This window comes from Podarcis filfolensis, assembly GCF_964270895.1.
Source record: "Podarcis filfolensis genome assembly, chromosome: 3".
In the NCBI taxonomy this organism is placed as follows: Eukaryota; Metazoa; Chordata; class Lepidosauria; order Squamata; family Lacertidae; genus Podarcis; species Podarcis filfolensis.
The window spans coordinates 63,644,795-63,660,363 of NC_139606.1; the positions used below are offsets into that span (position 1 = coordinate 63,644,795).

The 15,569-nt window shown below is 39.7% G+C and overlaps 1 protein-coding gene across 2 annotated transcripts; it reads right to left on the reverse strand.

Moving 5' to 3' along the window:
• Positions 1-5,483: 5,483 nt before the first annotated feature.
• Positions 5,484-15,560, reverse strand: ADAT2 (adenosine deaminase tRNA specific 2). Of its 2 annotated transcripts, XM_083607865.1 has the most exons (6): positions 15,427-15,560; positions 13,986-14,090; positions 11,009-11,159; positions 9,791-9,897; positions 7,941-8,013; positions 5,484-7,860 (listed from the first exon to the last, which is right to left on the reverse strand). In XM_083607865.1, the coding sequence occupies exons 1-6, from the start codon at positions 15,496-15,498 to the stop codon at positions 7,820-7,822; spliced, it is 549 nt and encodes a 182-aa protein (XP_083463991.1). In that variant the 5' UTR covers positions 15,499-15,560; the 3' UTR covers positions 5,484-7,819. The 2 variants fall into 2 exon arrangements, 1 of the variants encoding a protein (XP_083463991.1); XR_014546674.1 differs by lacking the exons at positions 5,484-7,860; positions 7,941-8,013 and adding an exon at positions 8,665-9,029 and having other exon boundaries at positions 9,449-11,159.
• Positions 15,561-15,569: the final 9 nt, after the last annotated feature.

The following is a 15,569-nucleotide window of genomic DNA, read 5'->3' on the forward strand; positions in this document are numbered from 1 at the left end:
CAATATCTCCACCATATAGCAACCATTCAGGACTCTAAAAGGAACCCTTGGTCTAGGTTTGCTTCAGTAAGAACAGTTAAAATGCTAAGTGCAACAGAAGATGTGGCAACCTGCAGCTTGGCAGCAACTTTACATTAAAAACTTCAGCGATGGCCTCAAACAAAATTTAGCTGGAAACCAATGTTGTAGGCCACGAACTTAGCATTATTTCATCCAGTTAATTATATAATTGCGTTATTTTTTTTAGTCACTCATTGGTACATATTTGAATTAGCATTCAGTACTTGCAGATGTGAGTTTCCATAGATTCCTATGCATGATGGGTGGATTGCAGTTGTGTTCAGTCTTTGCTGCACAGCTACTCCAAATAGTATGGGGATCATCTGTAGTTTCCCCCTTATGCATGGCTCTAAACTTTTGTGTTAACTTTTGAATCTTCCACAATTCCTGATACCATGTCTCCAACATACTAGGACATGATTCTTTCCCATATCTCACTATTACCAATCTGGCAGCAGTCAATAAACTCTTCATGCCTTACAGTCTTCAAGTTGCCATCAAAAACCATGATTAAAACTAGCTTTGAATCTGGTGTACTTGTCTGGTTTGTTATTTTATCTCCCCCAAAGTGTGACCTTTCCACATGGCCACCACATATGGAACATTGTTCTTCATTCTCTACACCTCTTCAACCCTCTGGGGAAGAGGATTCTGCTATTAAGTGTATGTAGAATGAGGTATCATTTGAATACCACTTTAACAGATTTTTCTGTAATCCTTGCTGATACTGATTTAAAAGGTAGTTTTCTCCAGAGCCTTTTTCAATTGTTCTCATCATTTTTTTTTTGTAGGTCTTGTTCCCATGTTTTCTGCAGACTCTCATATGACCCTAGCATTTCCACCTCCAATATTTCATGTCTATCCAATAACAAGACTTTCCTAAGGTTTGTGGCTTGAGCAATTAAACTTTCCATTAGCGTGAGAGGTCTGGTCACTTGAGGAGCAATTTCCAGGATGGTTGTAAATTGTCTACCTTGATGGATTTGAAAGCAAGTGTAACTTCATTCAGCTAATTGTTCTTCAGATAGGTCTCCTTATGTGGGTCTTACACCCAGTTAAAAGTTCCTTATCTGGAATGGGCCAACTTCTTCCCAACCTTTAAAATTATGATATTTATCCCTGCTAAATGGCTGCAAGTAAAGGGCTCTAGATATATTTACATAAAAGGTGGGTTGATTATCTGACATGGTGGTTAGATTTTCCTCTGAAAGGCATCTGCACTCTGAACAGGAACTATGCCTTTCCCATAGGACAGATGTGCCAGTTTACCTTTCTCTGCTGAATTTGGACTAAGAAATTCCTATGCTGACCATGAAACAGCAAGCTATTCTATGGTAACAATTACACTATCCTTTTACTCCAAACATCAGCTGTGGAACTTTGTTTAAAGTCTTGTTAAATGCATTATTAGTAAACTGCATTCAGAGTCCTCTTATATAAATGCGCCATTGGTAAGTTTAACTATTTTCTTCTGTCCTGGCCTATTATGGAATACCCTCTCCTAATCACAAAGCCCTGCTACGTTTATCTAAGCTTGTGTTTAAGAAGAGTAAGATGGAAATATATGGGCGTCAATTAACAAAGACACAATTTCATGACCAGAGGTTAAAATGCTCCTAGTTTGGGTTTTTCCTAGGTATCACCAGTGATGAAAATTGCAGTGTGTATGGGAAGGTGGTGAATGCTATGTCAATTGGGGATTTGGAGCTAGCAGTAAAGTTAATTTGCCATTTTCCCCTTATGCATCTGGGTTTAACAGTCATGCCTGGTGTATGCCAGGGTAAAAGTGGAGTAGCTATTTTTCTGGGAAAGAGATCTAAAAGAAAAGAGTTGATCTGATGTCTCTTGGCTTCCTTCACCAAGCTGCTGTAATGCCAGAAGGCAGTGGAGGAACTTTGTTCTCCCAAACTAAACACATGGTGTCTCCCTGGTGTGAGAAGGGAAGGTTAAATCTTAAGACTTAAAGCAGTCAGGTTTGCAGAGATGCAAACCAGTATTTGCTCACATATATTTTTAATCACACATTCTGAAGAGTGGTGTGTGTGTGTGTGTGTGTGTGTGTGTTGGGGATGGGAAGAGTAGCACAGTGCCGAAAAACATCCCAAATCTCTATGGAAACACAGGATACATATTTTCTCTCAAATGGGAGTTTTACATCTTGATTTTTTTTAAAGAGGCTCTCGGATCCTTAAGGGCAATTTCTACTACATCAGTACAAAGCACATTACAATCCTTTTGCCTCCCTTCTTCTCACAGATTAACCACCTTTGGCTTAGATTTTGAACCCAGCTCTTTCCTACTCCAGCTGCTACACCTGTGGCTACCGTTATCAAATGCAGCATTCAAATATGTCCACATTTGACAAGGTTTGCTGCCAAAGAAACCTTGCCAAAGCCTTGGTTTGAGGCCAACCCCTGAATACTTGCTTCAATCCAGCTAGAGTTCATATGTATGCAAAAGCAGATTTCTACTTGAATCTCTCTAGCAAGGAACTTTATGAGCCAATGAGTGCTGGGCAGTGCACAATTCAGCTGTCAAAGACTACGAACTGAAAACTTAGTTAGAAAATCAGTGACACTACATATCAGCTGTCTGGGAGGAGAAAATGGGGCTGGATTTGGTTTCCCTTGCTCTCCTTCCAGTAAAACTGGCTGTTTTTCCAACAGAGCTGTGTGTACAGAGTGACAGCAACCTGTGATAAGCACATGGAACCATAGTTCACTATCTGAGACTTTGCATATAGAGTGCTTAGGTATTATTCTGGGAGGACAGATCTCAACAGGATTATTAGTTTTTTGACTGGTGTTGGTCAGTATGTAACCGATAAAACAGCTCCGTATAAGGTGGCACTTGAGAAAACTAGAAACAAGCGTGTTACGCCTAGTGCTATGTCTTGTCAAGGTGAACATCTGGTATACAAAACAAAAATTTTTTTTTCTTTCCAGTAGCACCTTAAAGACCAACTAAGTTAGTTCTTGGTATGAGCTAGTTTCTTGGAAAGAAAATTTTTTTTTTGTTTTGACTATGGCAGACCAACACGGCTACCTATCTGTAACTGGATCTGGTATACAGCTATCCTGCTGAGAAGGATGTAAAGGGTTTTGATTTAAAGTCTATAATTTCTACAATGCCTTTTTTGGTGATGATTGCTCTTCTTCACAAAGGAGAAGTCAATCAATCCTTTTATTTGCAAAAACCAAGATGGATTAATTGACTTCTCCTTTGTGCAGGAAACCAAGGTGCCTGCCTTGTCAAAAACCGCTTCTGCAGCTTACGTCAGTTTCCAAAGCAGTTTGGCCTGCGGGATAGAGATCTATTGCTTGATTTCTTACAATTCTGTGGTTCTTTGGATCTTAGCTGAAATTTCTTGGCATTTCTCTCTTTTTTACACACACTACAAAAATGTGTGTGTGTCTTTCTGAAATCAGCCTAAAAACAAGTCATGTTAGTGTATATATTTCAGTGGGAAGTGTCCTATTTCTAGATGTACTTTATTGATAAAAGTAGATAGAATCAGCAGCCAAGGCTACACACAAGGCAAAGCAAATTAATAAAACAGCTGCTTCTGGGACTCTAATTGTCCTCGGAGCTCTTTCCCCGTTTGTGTCAAAGCCATTTTCTTTAAAAACCTAACAGTTGCTGTTTAAACTCAGCCTTTAGCTGAAAGCTCTCCTGCTAGTCTTGCTCCAAATACAACCCTGGAATGGATTGCCTGCCAACCATTGGACATTTTGGGGGGAGGTTTTAAAAAAATACAATATTTTATCAGTGCTCAAAACCTGCCAAGGTAATTAAAGGCCACGTTGCATATACAGGATATGAATGGAGAGCCCTGCAGACTTTCAAATGTTTAAATTATAAGGAGCAACTTGCTTTTTTAAACAGCTGCCTTGTAAGAGTGTCACTTTATTGTATGCAAAGGGAAGAACTAATTTTACAAATTTCACCATCACAATACATAATACATACCTTATTCCTTTTAATCTTAATACTTTAACTCTAAACAAGTTTGTACTTCCCTCCCTCCATCTGGTTTCTCTATATTTTCTTTATATTTATGCATTTGTCATGTTTACATTTTATGTGTCCTTACTACTATGGAATAATACTATTCAAAATTTCATTAAATATACATCCTTCAACAAATATATTGTTGTAATATATTTGTTCAATGTTCTTAAATCCAAAACGAATGATTTTTAATAAACATTATGAGGTCTATTTCAGTCCCGCGAGTGTCTTTATTTGTAAAAAATTGTGAAATTTGTAAAATGTGTAAAACCAATAAAGATCATTTTAAAAACAAACAAACAAAAAAAAAAAACAAAGGGAAGAACTGATGAGGCTACAATACAAGCTTTCAATATTGGTTCAATAAGCCTTTCATTTGTTTAAGTTGTTGTTCATATTTATGCTTCTTGTTGTGCCTGCATAGAGATATGAAAGCTCATAAAAATGTGAAGGGGGAGGGGGGACAGTTTTCACCCTATTTTCACAAAGCAGTTCCTCCTAACTCCGCCCCCCCCAAATGGAAAGTTTTGGACATGTGAAAGGGTAAAGGCACTTGTTTAAACCCAGGCAAACCATCAGTTTCTAGACATCCATGATAAATATGATAACAATTATAAAGCAGCAGAAACTGACAGTGATATCTTAATAACAAGACTGATTAAATTTCATATAGTATTGAGTCTTTGTCTTTGTCTTGCCCCTGCTCACCCTGTGTTTTCACAGCTCCTTTTATGGAAGAAATGCCTTTTGTCTGCCTGACCGTGTGAAGGGCTTCTACTCCTACTCAGAGTAGACATACTGAAGTCAATAGGAATGAGGGATGTCCAGTGATGGCCATCTGTGAACAGAACATATTTCAGCTGCTGCAACAGGCCTTCACCTTTATTTCTTCCCCCTATAGCCAACCATGTACCCCCAAAGTCTGCTCTAGAGGGCGGGGTTTGGTGAGGGCACAGGAGATGAAGAAGGGGACACTCACTCAAACATCATTAGATGTCACCCTGCTGCTGCAATCCTGCCCATCACAGATGGGAAACCTGTGACCCTTCAGATGTTGTTAGACTGCAACTCCCACCACGCCTGGCTATTGGCTCGGCTGCCTGGGGCTAATGGGAGTCCAACAACTCCTGGAGGACTAGATGTTCCTGATCCCAGCTATGGGAGTAAAGTTATTTTAAGTTTATTTATAGGCCCCTTTGGAGGGAGGCACAGCCCCCCCCCCATAATCCCATTGAACTAGGCAGGACTTCCAAATAAACATTAATAGGATCGGACTTTCTCAAAATAGATCATCTGAGTAGGAATTCAAAAATTGCTAGACACAGGTAACTAGTGTGTGGTATGGATTACCAAAAGGTAATTGGAATAATAAGGATAAGCTTCTTTTTCTTCTTCTTCTTCTTCTTTAAAAAAATGAACTTCAAAATCTTCTCAATTGTGTGTACGTGTGATATATAAGCAGTGGGAACCTGCAGCCAATTGCAGCTTCTAAGCCTGTGGAGACGATGGTCTACAATGTTTTACATTTTTAAAACACAGACATGATTTTTCAGTAGGAAATGAGAAATGTGTTACAAGTTGCTTGTTTCATATGAATAGAAATAATGTTTGTAGTGTTTGTGTCTCCCAAGTTTTCATTCTTCCCTTCATCAAACAGGAATGGATCCTCTCACCTGCCAACCTCACTAAACTCTAATATGTACTTAAAGCATTTATCATCAAATTGTGACTGAAGACAGATTAATAAGGGAGAGGCACAAACTGTATGTTTAAGGCTGCAACCCAAAAACACATATCTGAGAGTAAATTCCATTCAACTTCCAGGTAGACATGCATAGGACTGCACTGTGAAAAGCACCTTGCATCATCCTTATACTATAACTATTAATCAAATGTATTCATCACACAAATGATGTCCAAGGTGCTATGCAAGGTATAGAAGGGACATATTCTCTGTGCAGAAAACTTACCATTTAAAGTCCAAACCAATTTGCTTATTGAAATGCTGTATTTGAAATCAGTGAGGCCTAATTCCAAGTTTAATGCTTAAGAAATGAGGTGCTAATATAGCTACCTTAACGTTACCTCCCCCCCCACCCCCAAAATGCCCTTCTGCCATGCACAATGTGAAATTATTATATGTCAATGGAAGCCAAGCATGGGAGGCAAGTGGCAGATGTATTCATTTTTATTATTTAACCATCAGGAACATACTTCATCCCTTTTCAGAATTTGTTTATCTATTTAATAGAGAAATAAAAATAGTGCAACAACTGTGGCTCTGACTTGTCTAACTATTGGAATTGTCCATAATATACAAATCTATAAGGCACTGCTTGACTGCTTCCCAGCCTGTTGAGTTGCTCAGCATGCACATTCTGCAGGAATAAGAGCTCCATGTCAAACTGCTGGGCCATTCATTATTAGAACAGCAAGGCCCTCTTCTGGATTGTAATCAGAATACGGTCAAGGAACAACCCAATAAGCACTGAAGTGCCAGCTCTAAGCTTTAGGCATTTCTTATTGCCATTTTCCTGCCTAGTTACCTTATATTAAGAAAAGTTCCTCTGGAAATCTACTTCTCAATATTCCTCTTTGACCTTTTTTTTTTTTTTTTTACAAAATAAACCCAAGAAAGCAATCTATAAAACTTATGAAACAGAATATTCATTCAAAAAATACTGGGTATGCTAGACTTCCGTTTTCAAGGCGGTTTTCTATCACAAGCATATAAGAAAAAGAAACTGTCTGTTTGCTAACTGTAGTGGCAGCGTAACCTGAAAAAGTACACACAACCAAACATGGTCATAAACCATGGTTTGTCAACTTAGACATCATGAACAAACCATAGTCAAGCTTTCTTAATCATGAATGTCTTAATTGAGCTGAATATAAACAAGCCATTGTCTGGGATTTGCTAGCTTACCTTCGAATTCCTCCAAATTATGTATACATTGGAAACGTGCACTACGGTGATGAGGAAAGCAGCTTACTTTTAAGTAATACCAACTATAAATCTGTCTAGGATACAAGGGAAAGGGCTGTAGCACATTGGAAGAGAACATATTTTATGGGGAGAAGGTCCCAATTTCATCCCCCTGTTTCCAGTTAAGTTGTCCATAGATAGACCAATGGTCTGACTCAATATGACAGCTTCGTATGTCCTAGAGCTAATAAGACTGGTCCTCGTGACAGTTTTCAGCATAACAGCCACTGCTCACACAGGTTTCTAGCTGCTGACGCCATGAGTGGATATGCTGGTTCTGTTCTGGCTGATGGGGCATGCAGAACTCTGAGACCACTGAATTTTTGTATGTTGTTAAGTGGTTTAAATGTAAACAGAACTTGATATGTGCACTGGCCGGTATATCATCATGTGTGTGCATGGCATCAGTGGCAAGAAGTCAGCATACCTGCCAAACTGAGGACTTTTGGGATAGTTGGTCTTCCAGCTGATCAGTTCAAAATTAGTAGGGCTACAACAGTGTCATATTAACTAATTATTGGAGGATACCACTCCTTTCTATTGTTCCTTATAAAAAGCCAAACATTTTAACCAAAAGCCATATTCGACAATTTGATTATTATCTTTCAATCAGTGATACTTTTGGACATTTTACAGAGTAACAGACATGTTTTTCTCCACCTCTCAGGACTAAATACCATAGCTGAGGGAAGGTCAATACTGGCCAGGCTTTTCAAAGACTTGTCATTCTTCCAGCTTTGCTTTACTATCCATCACAACCACTCATTTACTGCATTCCTTTCTTCGAACTTTTGATTTTGGTGCTGCCACAAGAAAAGAAAACATAAGCATTAATATTCAAAGATGCAAAAGCCAACATGAATTAGAACAAGAAGGTACTTACCATTTGGATTTTCTTGTCTGTAGAAGGTTTTCAGCATTTCAACAGCTTCTTCAGATCGATAACCAGCTATGCACTGTAGAGATTGGAATATTTTGTTCATAAGGCCTCTCAGATTAACCAGCTTGTATCCCAAAGAGGTTATCTGACTCTTTAGTAGCATAAAGAACTTCAGCAGATGTGACTTCTGATATCACTGTGTTCAACTTCCAGGGGCAAAAGAAAATCCACTGAACAACTTCATACCGGAGGTTTTTTTTAAGGCAAAGCAGTACCTTTCAATAACAAAAATGGCTTACCACTGAAGGTATCCAATTTACACATATAAATAGCATGTTTCCAAACCATTCTTATATGCATCTTGACTGGCTTACAGATAATAACCATAGTGTGATAGCCTGGTTTGTAGGGATAGTTTAAAATAACAGTTTCCTGGTTGGGACATTAGAAGCAACTGTGGTTTAACAAGCCTCCAAACTAATGAGTGAAGGCATATGAGAGAAGGGAAGTGAGAGTGTGCACATACACAGGCTCTTCCCATTCCAACCAACCATGGTTTGCTGAACAGGAATCTATGAGTTTGTGCCAAGGAACTTGCCTTTGTGGATGTGTTTTTCCTATAGCTGTCAACTTATCCCTTTTTTTAAGGGAAATTCCCTTATTCCAAATAGGATTCCTCGCAAGAAAAGGGAAAAGTTGACAGATATGGTTTTCCCCCTAGCAGCAAAACGTCCTTGACCTATCAAAATAATTTAGTTATGTTGCAACTTTTTCCACTCACAAATCTTTCCCTGTTATCATTTATTTCTTGACATGTGTGAGTGTGAGTGAAAGTGACAGTGCTTACACACATACACAAAATAGGATGCTTTCAATGAATGCCCTAATTTAAACAATATGCACGGACATGGTGGAATAATTTATACACAGCCATTGACTTGCAATTGTTTGAGAACAGAAATCAAATTTCTTAAATGCAAGACATTTCTTCTCACATAGTTGCCATGATGTAGAGCTAGTGTCATCACTATGCTAAAAATCAGGGTAAATAAAGTGCCCTTTTTTCTCTTTTAAACAAAATTACAACCAATTCTGGTCCTATAATGGTTTCCAACTATTCTGATAAACCTTCATCCATATAAGTGTATTATTTATTAAGTTTATAACCTGCTCTTTGTTTTTAAAGGGGGGATACATAAGATTTATTGTGGTCTTTCGTCCATGGACTACTCAGATCCACTTAGCTTCACCAATGCTGCACAATTAAGTGTGAATCCATTTTTATTGCAGCTAATTTTACAATTTATGGTTTGCATTCCCTCACACCTCAAACAAGGATGAATTATAATCTTCTCTATAAAATAAAGGAGCCCTGAAGATGCTATATTATGGAAGAACACTCCAGCCTGCTATTTCTGTTTGGGGGTGGGGGGGTGGGAAGAGAGTGGCTGCTCTAGATCCTAAAGCTATTTGCAGTCTCTCTGAATGTTGATTCAGTACCAAACTATCACTGGAGAAATGCTGACACAATGGTGCTAAGGATGAACTTCAGTGGTAGTTTCAGAATTAAAGTACTGACAACGATGCACCTTTAGAATAATTTCTCTCTGGATAAGGTTGTACCATCAACATGCACTTGGTTCTTCTATACCAGTGGTGGCCAAACTTGGCCCTCCATCTGTTTTGGGACTACAATTCCCATCATCCCTGACCACTGGTCCTGTTAGCTAGGGATGATGGAAGTTGTAGTCCAAAAAAGAGATGGAGGGCTAAGTTTGGCCACTGATGTCTACACACTTTCATTTTTGTTGTTGTTGTTTTAAAAACACACACATCCATGACAAGTATTTGACCTGGAATGGTTCCCCTGTGTCCGTTAAGCTGGCAGAAGAGATGTTCAAAACCGAACCACAGCCTCCGAATCGTTCATTTTGGCAGCCATATACAACCAGTGGGATTTATATATGTAAGTTAAGAAAAGAAGGAGTATAGAATAGAATTACCATCATTTAATAGGCTATATAGTTGTGCTGGTCTCAAACCCATGCCTCCCTCCTTTCTCACATATGCTATAAACTCCTCTTTTCCACAGACACACTACTGCCTGGTCATATCTCTGGGCAAAACTTCCCCCACTCAATTCAACTCCTTTGCTGCTAATTCACTGTTCCCCTCTGCCCACAATCTGAGAGCAATAACTACCACTACTGTATCCTTTCCAAATTTCCTAACCTAGGCTTGCCATATGGCGGGAAAATTCCTGACATGTCCTGGTTTTCGGGTGTAAAAATTGTGTTGGGGGAATTGCCAAAATGTCAGGGAAAACCCAGATGCATGGCAATGTGATGGGGGGGGAGGAAGCAGTGGAAACAGCTCCAAAAGCTTAAAGTCACTATTGGGGGGGGGAGGTTTCCCCCCAAAAAAGCTCAACAATGTGGATTTGTTTCCAAAATAGCAAAACAATTTTGGTGTCCTCAAGAGCAAACCAGCTGGGTGGGCAGGTTATGCTTGCTCAACAACTTTGCGGGTGTCAGGAATTTTACTTATTGAAATACAGCAGCCCTATCCTAACCCAGAGATGGCACAATACACTTTGGCCCCTGAGGCACAAGCACCACCCAGGGAAGGTAATAATTATAAACTAAGTCATGATAACCCCAAAGACTGCCAACTGATGCAAGCTGCCTCACCCTGCTTCATTGTAGCATTGGCTACACCCGGCACCCATTCCTTGCTTAGACTCACCCACACAAATACTTGCTAAATTAAACTTCTTTTCCATAGGTGCAGAACCTGGGGAATAACAGAGGGAGAGGGACATAGCAATGCACTCTACTTGTTGGCTTTCCTAGGATCTGGTTCAGCACAGTAGGAAACAGATGCTGGACCAGTTACGTCTTTGAACTTGTCCAGCGCAGCTCTCCTTACGCCCATCATCTCTGCACAAACAAATCCCCTTAGACCCAATGACACAGGCCTCATGTCAACATAGAGCTGCCCTCTGTTAGCTTGTTTGCAACCAATACGTGAGATGAAATTAACATACCAATGGATAATTCTCCAAAGGATACTCATCATTCGCAGAGCAGCTGCACACATTATACAGGGCTCTACAGTGACATATAGCACTGTGTTCGCAAATACTTCCTTGGGTTCCTTCTTGTTCTGACGACACCAGTCCATGACCTGATCAATTGCTACCATTTCTGCATGGCGAGTAGCCTGTGGGGATACAGGGAAATAACATCAGTACTTACACCAAATAGTAATGTATATCAGTCTGAATGGATGGATTCCTGCTATTTTTAGTAGGAAGGCAATAGGGTAGCATCTTCAGTGATGCCAAAGCTTAACCACTAAAACTATATAAAAGATGGTCATAATAACTGCAGAAATTTCATTTCAAAGCGGTAAATTTCCTCTTGTAAAATAGAAAAGCAGAGTATGTTGTTGGCACTTTATTGAAAGGTTCTTCCTTATCAAAATCTGCTATAAAGGGAAAATGCACAATACATCTGTTTCTCTTTATCCTTGGTTAACAAATGTTATGTTAATCAGCTTTTCCATTATTGAAAACATCCCAGTTTTTACCCAGATTTCCATTTATGCAAGGACAGAGAGGTCAGACAGAAAGTGGCCAGTTGGGGGGAAATGCTAAGCTACAGGCAAAATGCTTTCCTTACTTGTCAAGATATCAACATCCTTATTTTGTATCTAACTCAGTCTATGAATAAATATGAGGGAGGCGATGAGACCTACTAGTCATAAGAGCTCAAAGGATACCACAGAAGACACCCTCCCTCTTTCAACAGCTTTAGGCATGTTCACATATTCCATCTACAGTCACTTTCAATTAGGAGCATTTGAAAATGCTCCTAGGCTCAATAGAATGTCAGTATTGTTCACAGGCAGACCGAATACCTCCATTTCATTCATTTATTTACATTTTGATATTCTTTACCCTGATCATAAGCTGGCAAGGCTTACATAAAAATTCATTTAAAATAGGAACAACAACAAGACACACACAGTGATGAAACAGGATTAAAAAAACAAGAATTAAAAGATTTGGGAAGATAAAAAGAGCAGACTCAATGTCTCTGGGGAAAACACTACAACCGTTGATCTGGCTTCACCTCCAATGGCAGTGGGACCAGAGAACAGGCTCTGAGGATCATAGTCATACTTGAACAGATTCACGTAGGAGAAGGCACCCAAGATTCAAAGTCATTTCAGCCTTTAGAGACTAAAACCAGCCCAAAGAAATAGAGCAGTTATTTCAAGGCTGGCAAGTTATGATCTGGATGTCAGTTCTCACTTAGCAGTCTAGCCACTGCATAATGAACTTACTGTTATGTCCATTCCTCAAACACAACCCCATGTACAAAACATTATACTTGCCTGAATAGGATATTAACAAGAGCATGGATAGGAACTGCAGTTGGTGCACTAGCCCAAATGCTTTAATACACCATTTAGCGACAAAACAGAAGACATATTTTGATAAGAGATGTTTTAAGCTATTTAAGGCTGCTTGGCTTATGATAAATGAAGCCTATATATTTCATTGAATTCCACTTCTTTACCACTCTGTTGCTGTTAAGATAGCAATCAAAGACAGGAAGCAAATTAATCATTGGGTAGATTAATAACTGTTCTGACTTAATTTGTTAAAGTTTTATGAACATTGTTTTAAATCCCTTCAGGTAGACTGTTTCCCTTGCAATAACTTGTTCCACAAATGATTTCAGATCAAAGTCGAGATCGAAAAATAAATAACTGATAACAAATACATACCAAACAGAATTATTAGTATCTTATGCATTTGTCTGTAAACCAATGTTATAAGACAGTTTTGCAAATGAATTTATATTTTAGCCAGGCTTCTGAAAGATCAGGATCAGCAGACACCATGAACAGTGTCAAGCACTCCAGGAAATGTTCAGCCACCTTCTTTCAAACCAGGTGGGTGGGCAGGTTATGCTTGCAAGTGAGGTTTAGTGTGCCAGATAACTGTTACAGCCAAAAAGAACAAACAATGCACGTTCAAACAGAAACAGAAGCATGAAGGAGGGAAAACAAGAGCAGGCAAGGAAGCTGCCAGAGGGAAAAACATGCTGGTAATATTTGCTCCATCTCCTGCCAGACAATTCAGAAGGGTCAGCTCAGAGAAGTATTGGCTGCACTATCTGAACAGTGAACTCCCCCAGCTGCAGATTAAAACAAATCTATTATGCTGTTCAACATACAATCCAGCTCAGGATCACTTCTCACATTTTGTACTCGGGCACAGATACCAGAGCTTAAAAAAACCCACACAGCCATAACAAAAACATGCATGCATTTTGTGAATGGAATACTGTCAGTAAACTGCAACTTTTCTTGGCAAACATTTATAAAAATAAGATGAAAAACACATCAACTTTTGATCAGAAAATCTTTGAGATTGTTAACAAAGTTAAAATGTTTTTTTTAAAAAATAAATAAATAAACACCACTGTATCAGCTTTAGCTGTGTCCTGAAAATATTTCAGTGAAAAGCTGCTGCTTTTAAGAATTATACTATTTTTTTTAAAAAAGTTTTAATTAAAATGCAGTTGCATTAATATGCAGAAAGGCCGGATACAGTTACGATAAAAACACAGAAGCTGAAACAACAAATCAAAGGACCAAAAGTAAAGAAAATGAATTCTCACCAGCATTCAGAAATCAGTGCTATGCCAAATGCCTTGTAGAAAAGGAATGTTGTCATGGCCCTTCTGAATTACAGTAGGAAGGGTTCCAGGTGATATTTCTCCTATTGGAAGATGTTCAAGAGTTGCAGAGAACTACTGAAAACACAGTGCTTTACACACCTAATTTCCAGAAAGAAGGAGCACAAACGTGCAAATATTCCAGAGACAGCAGTGTACATATGCCACTCAGAAGTTACACAAGATGCATGTTTTTGGACTGCAAAAATGATTACAATTATACCAACTTAAGGAGTTTTTACCCGCATATGCAGTGCAGTGATTTACATTAGCTTAATTCAGTTAAATAACTTACATTTTTAGTTTCATTAACTTCATTCTTTCCCTTTCCTATGATCTCATTATTGTAGACCATGAGGCAACCAACAGGTACTTCACCACTCTCTAGTGCTTCTTTAGCCTATCAGACACAAAATGAATAAACAAGAGCAGCTTTATCACTGATTATATACACCAAGGCAAAGTACATTGCGTTCCAAATCCTCCCACCCCACAAGCCAGCATTAAGAAAGCAGCGAATTCCAATATATTCTTACCCAAGGATTACTCTCAAAAGTAAGGGTGGAAATTAATCTGTTCCCCACTTTTCATATAATAACCAAAGGCAGCCATGTTAGAACACAATAAAAATTCAAAAACCCACATTAGGGCAATATCTGGCCAACTGCAATAATATCACAAATCTGAGTGCATGTTTTCAAGTTCTCCTGAACTTTTCATCAGGCTAGATGTTAAATGATGCCAAAATGCAGGGGAGGGAGGAGAAGAAGAGAACTATATTTTGCTACCCCTTATCTAGCAAAATATAGTTCTCTTCTTCTCTTCCCTTATCTTCCTGCCAACCTAGCAGTTTGATAGCACGTCAAAATGCAAGTAGATAAATCTGGCAGGAAGGTAAATTGCATTTCCGTGTGCTGCTCTGGTTTGCCAGAAGCGGCTTAGTCGTGCTGGCTACATGACCCGGAAGCTGTACGCCGGCTCCCTCGGCCAATAAAGCGAGATGAGCGCCGCAATCCCAGAGTCGGCCACGACTGGACCTAATGTTCAGCGGTCACTTTACCTTTACCCCTTATCTACGTCTATCCTCAGAATGAGCTCAGGCTTGTTAGAGAAGTTACAAACAAACAAACAAATGCTTCTTTGGCTATGTTCGAAACAATAGGAAGAACAAGCAAGTAGTAGGTCATCTGCATGGAGATGGGAGAAATGCTGTTGGATGACACGAGAGAAGCCGGAACTGCTCAACAAACTACAGTACTTTGCCTCTGTCTTAACCCAAATGGAATGAAGGTCTATCCTGGTGATAACATAATAGACGATGCAGGGAGGATGTTGAAGGCCAAGATAGGAAGGGGGGGAGGTGGTAAGGTAATACCTAGCTAGTCTAAATGAATTTAAACCTTTGGAGCTTGTGAGCTGCACCCAAGGGTACAAAAGGAAAGACACGCTTCCTTTATCCATACATGTCTCGCATGGCCCTTGAGAGAATCAGCACTGACAAGGGGTTTGCGGGCTTCCCCTAGGCCTAGGGGTACTGTGAAGACTGGATGCTGTACTGAGTGTCCTCGGTGGGCCTTTGGCCTAATCCAGCTCCTACACCCTTAGATGACAACAAAACTGCCTAGGCGTTTAACGCGCCATGAGACTCGTTTTTGCTTCGACGAGCATCCCAGCCACAAGACTCACGCGACCGTCCTTTTATGCAGCCCCTCCGCTCCCCACCCTCACTCACTCACCATGTTTACAGCGAGGTCCATCCAGGCCTCCCTTTCCCCTGCGGTCACCGCTCGCCCCTTCTCCGCTTCCATCTCTCTATAGAGGCGAGCGGGGCCGCCGCCGACACTACAGCTCCGGAACGGAGAGTACGGAGCCGATGTTT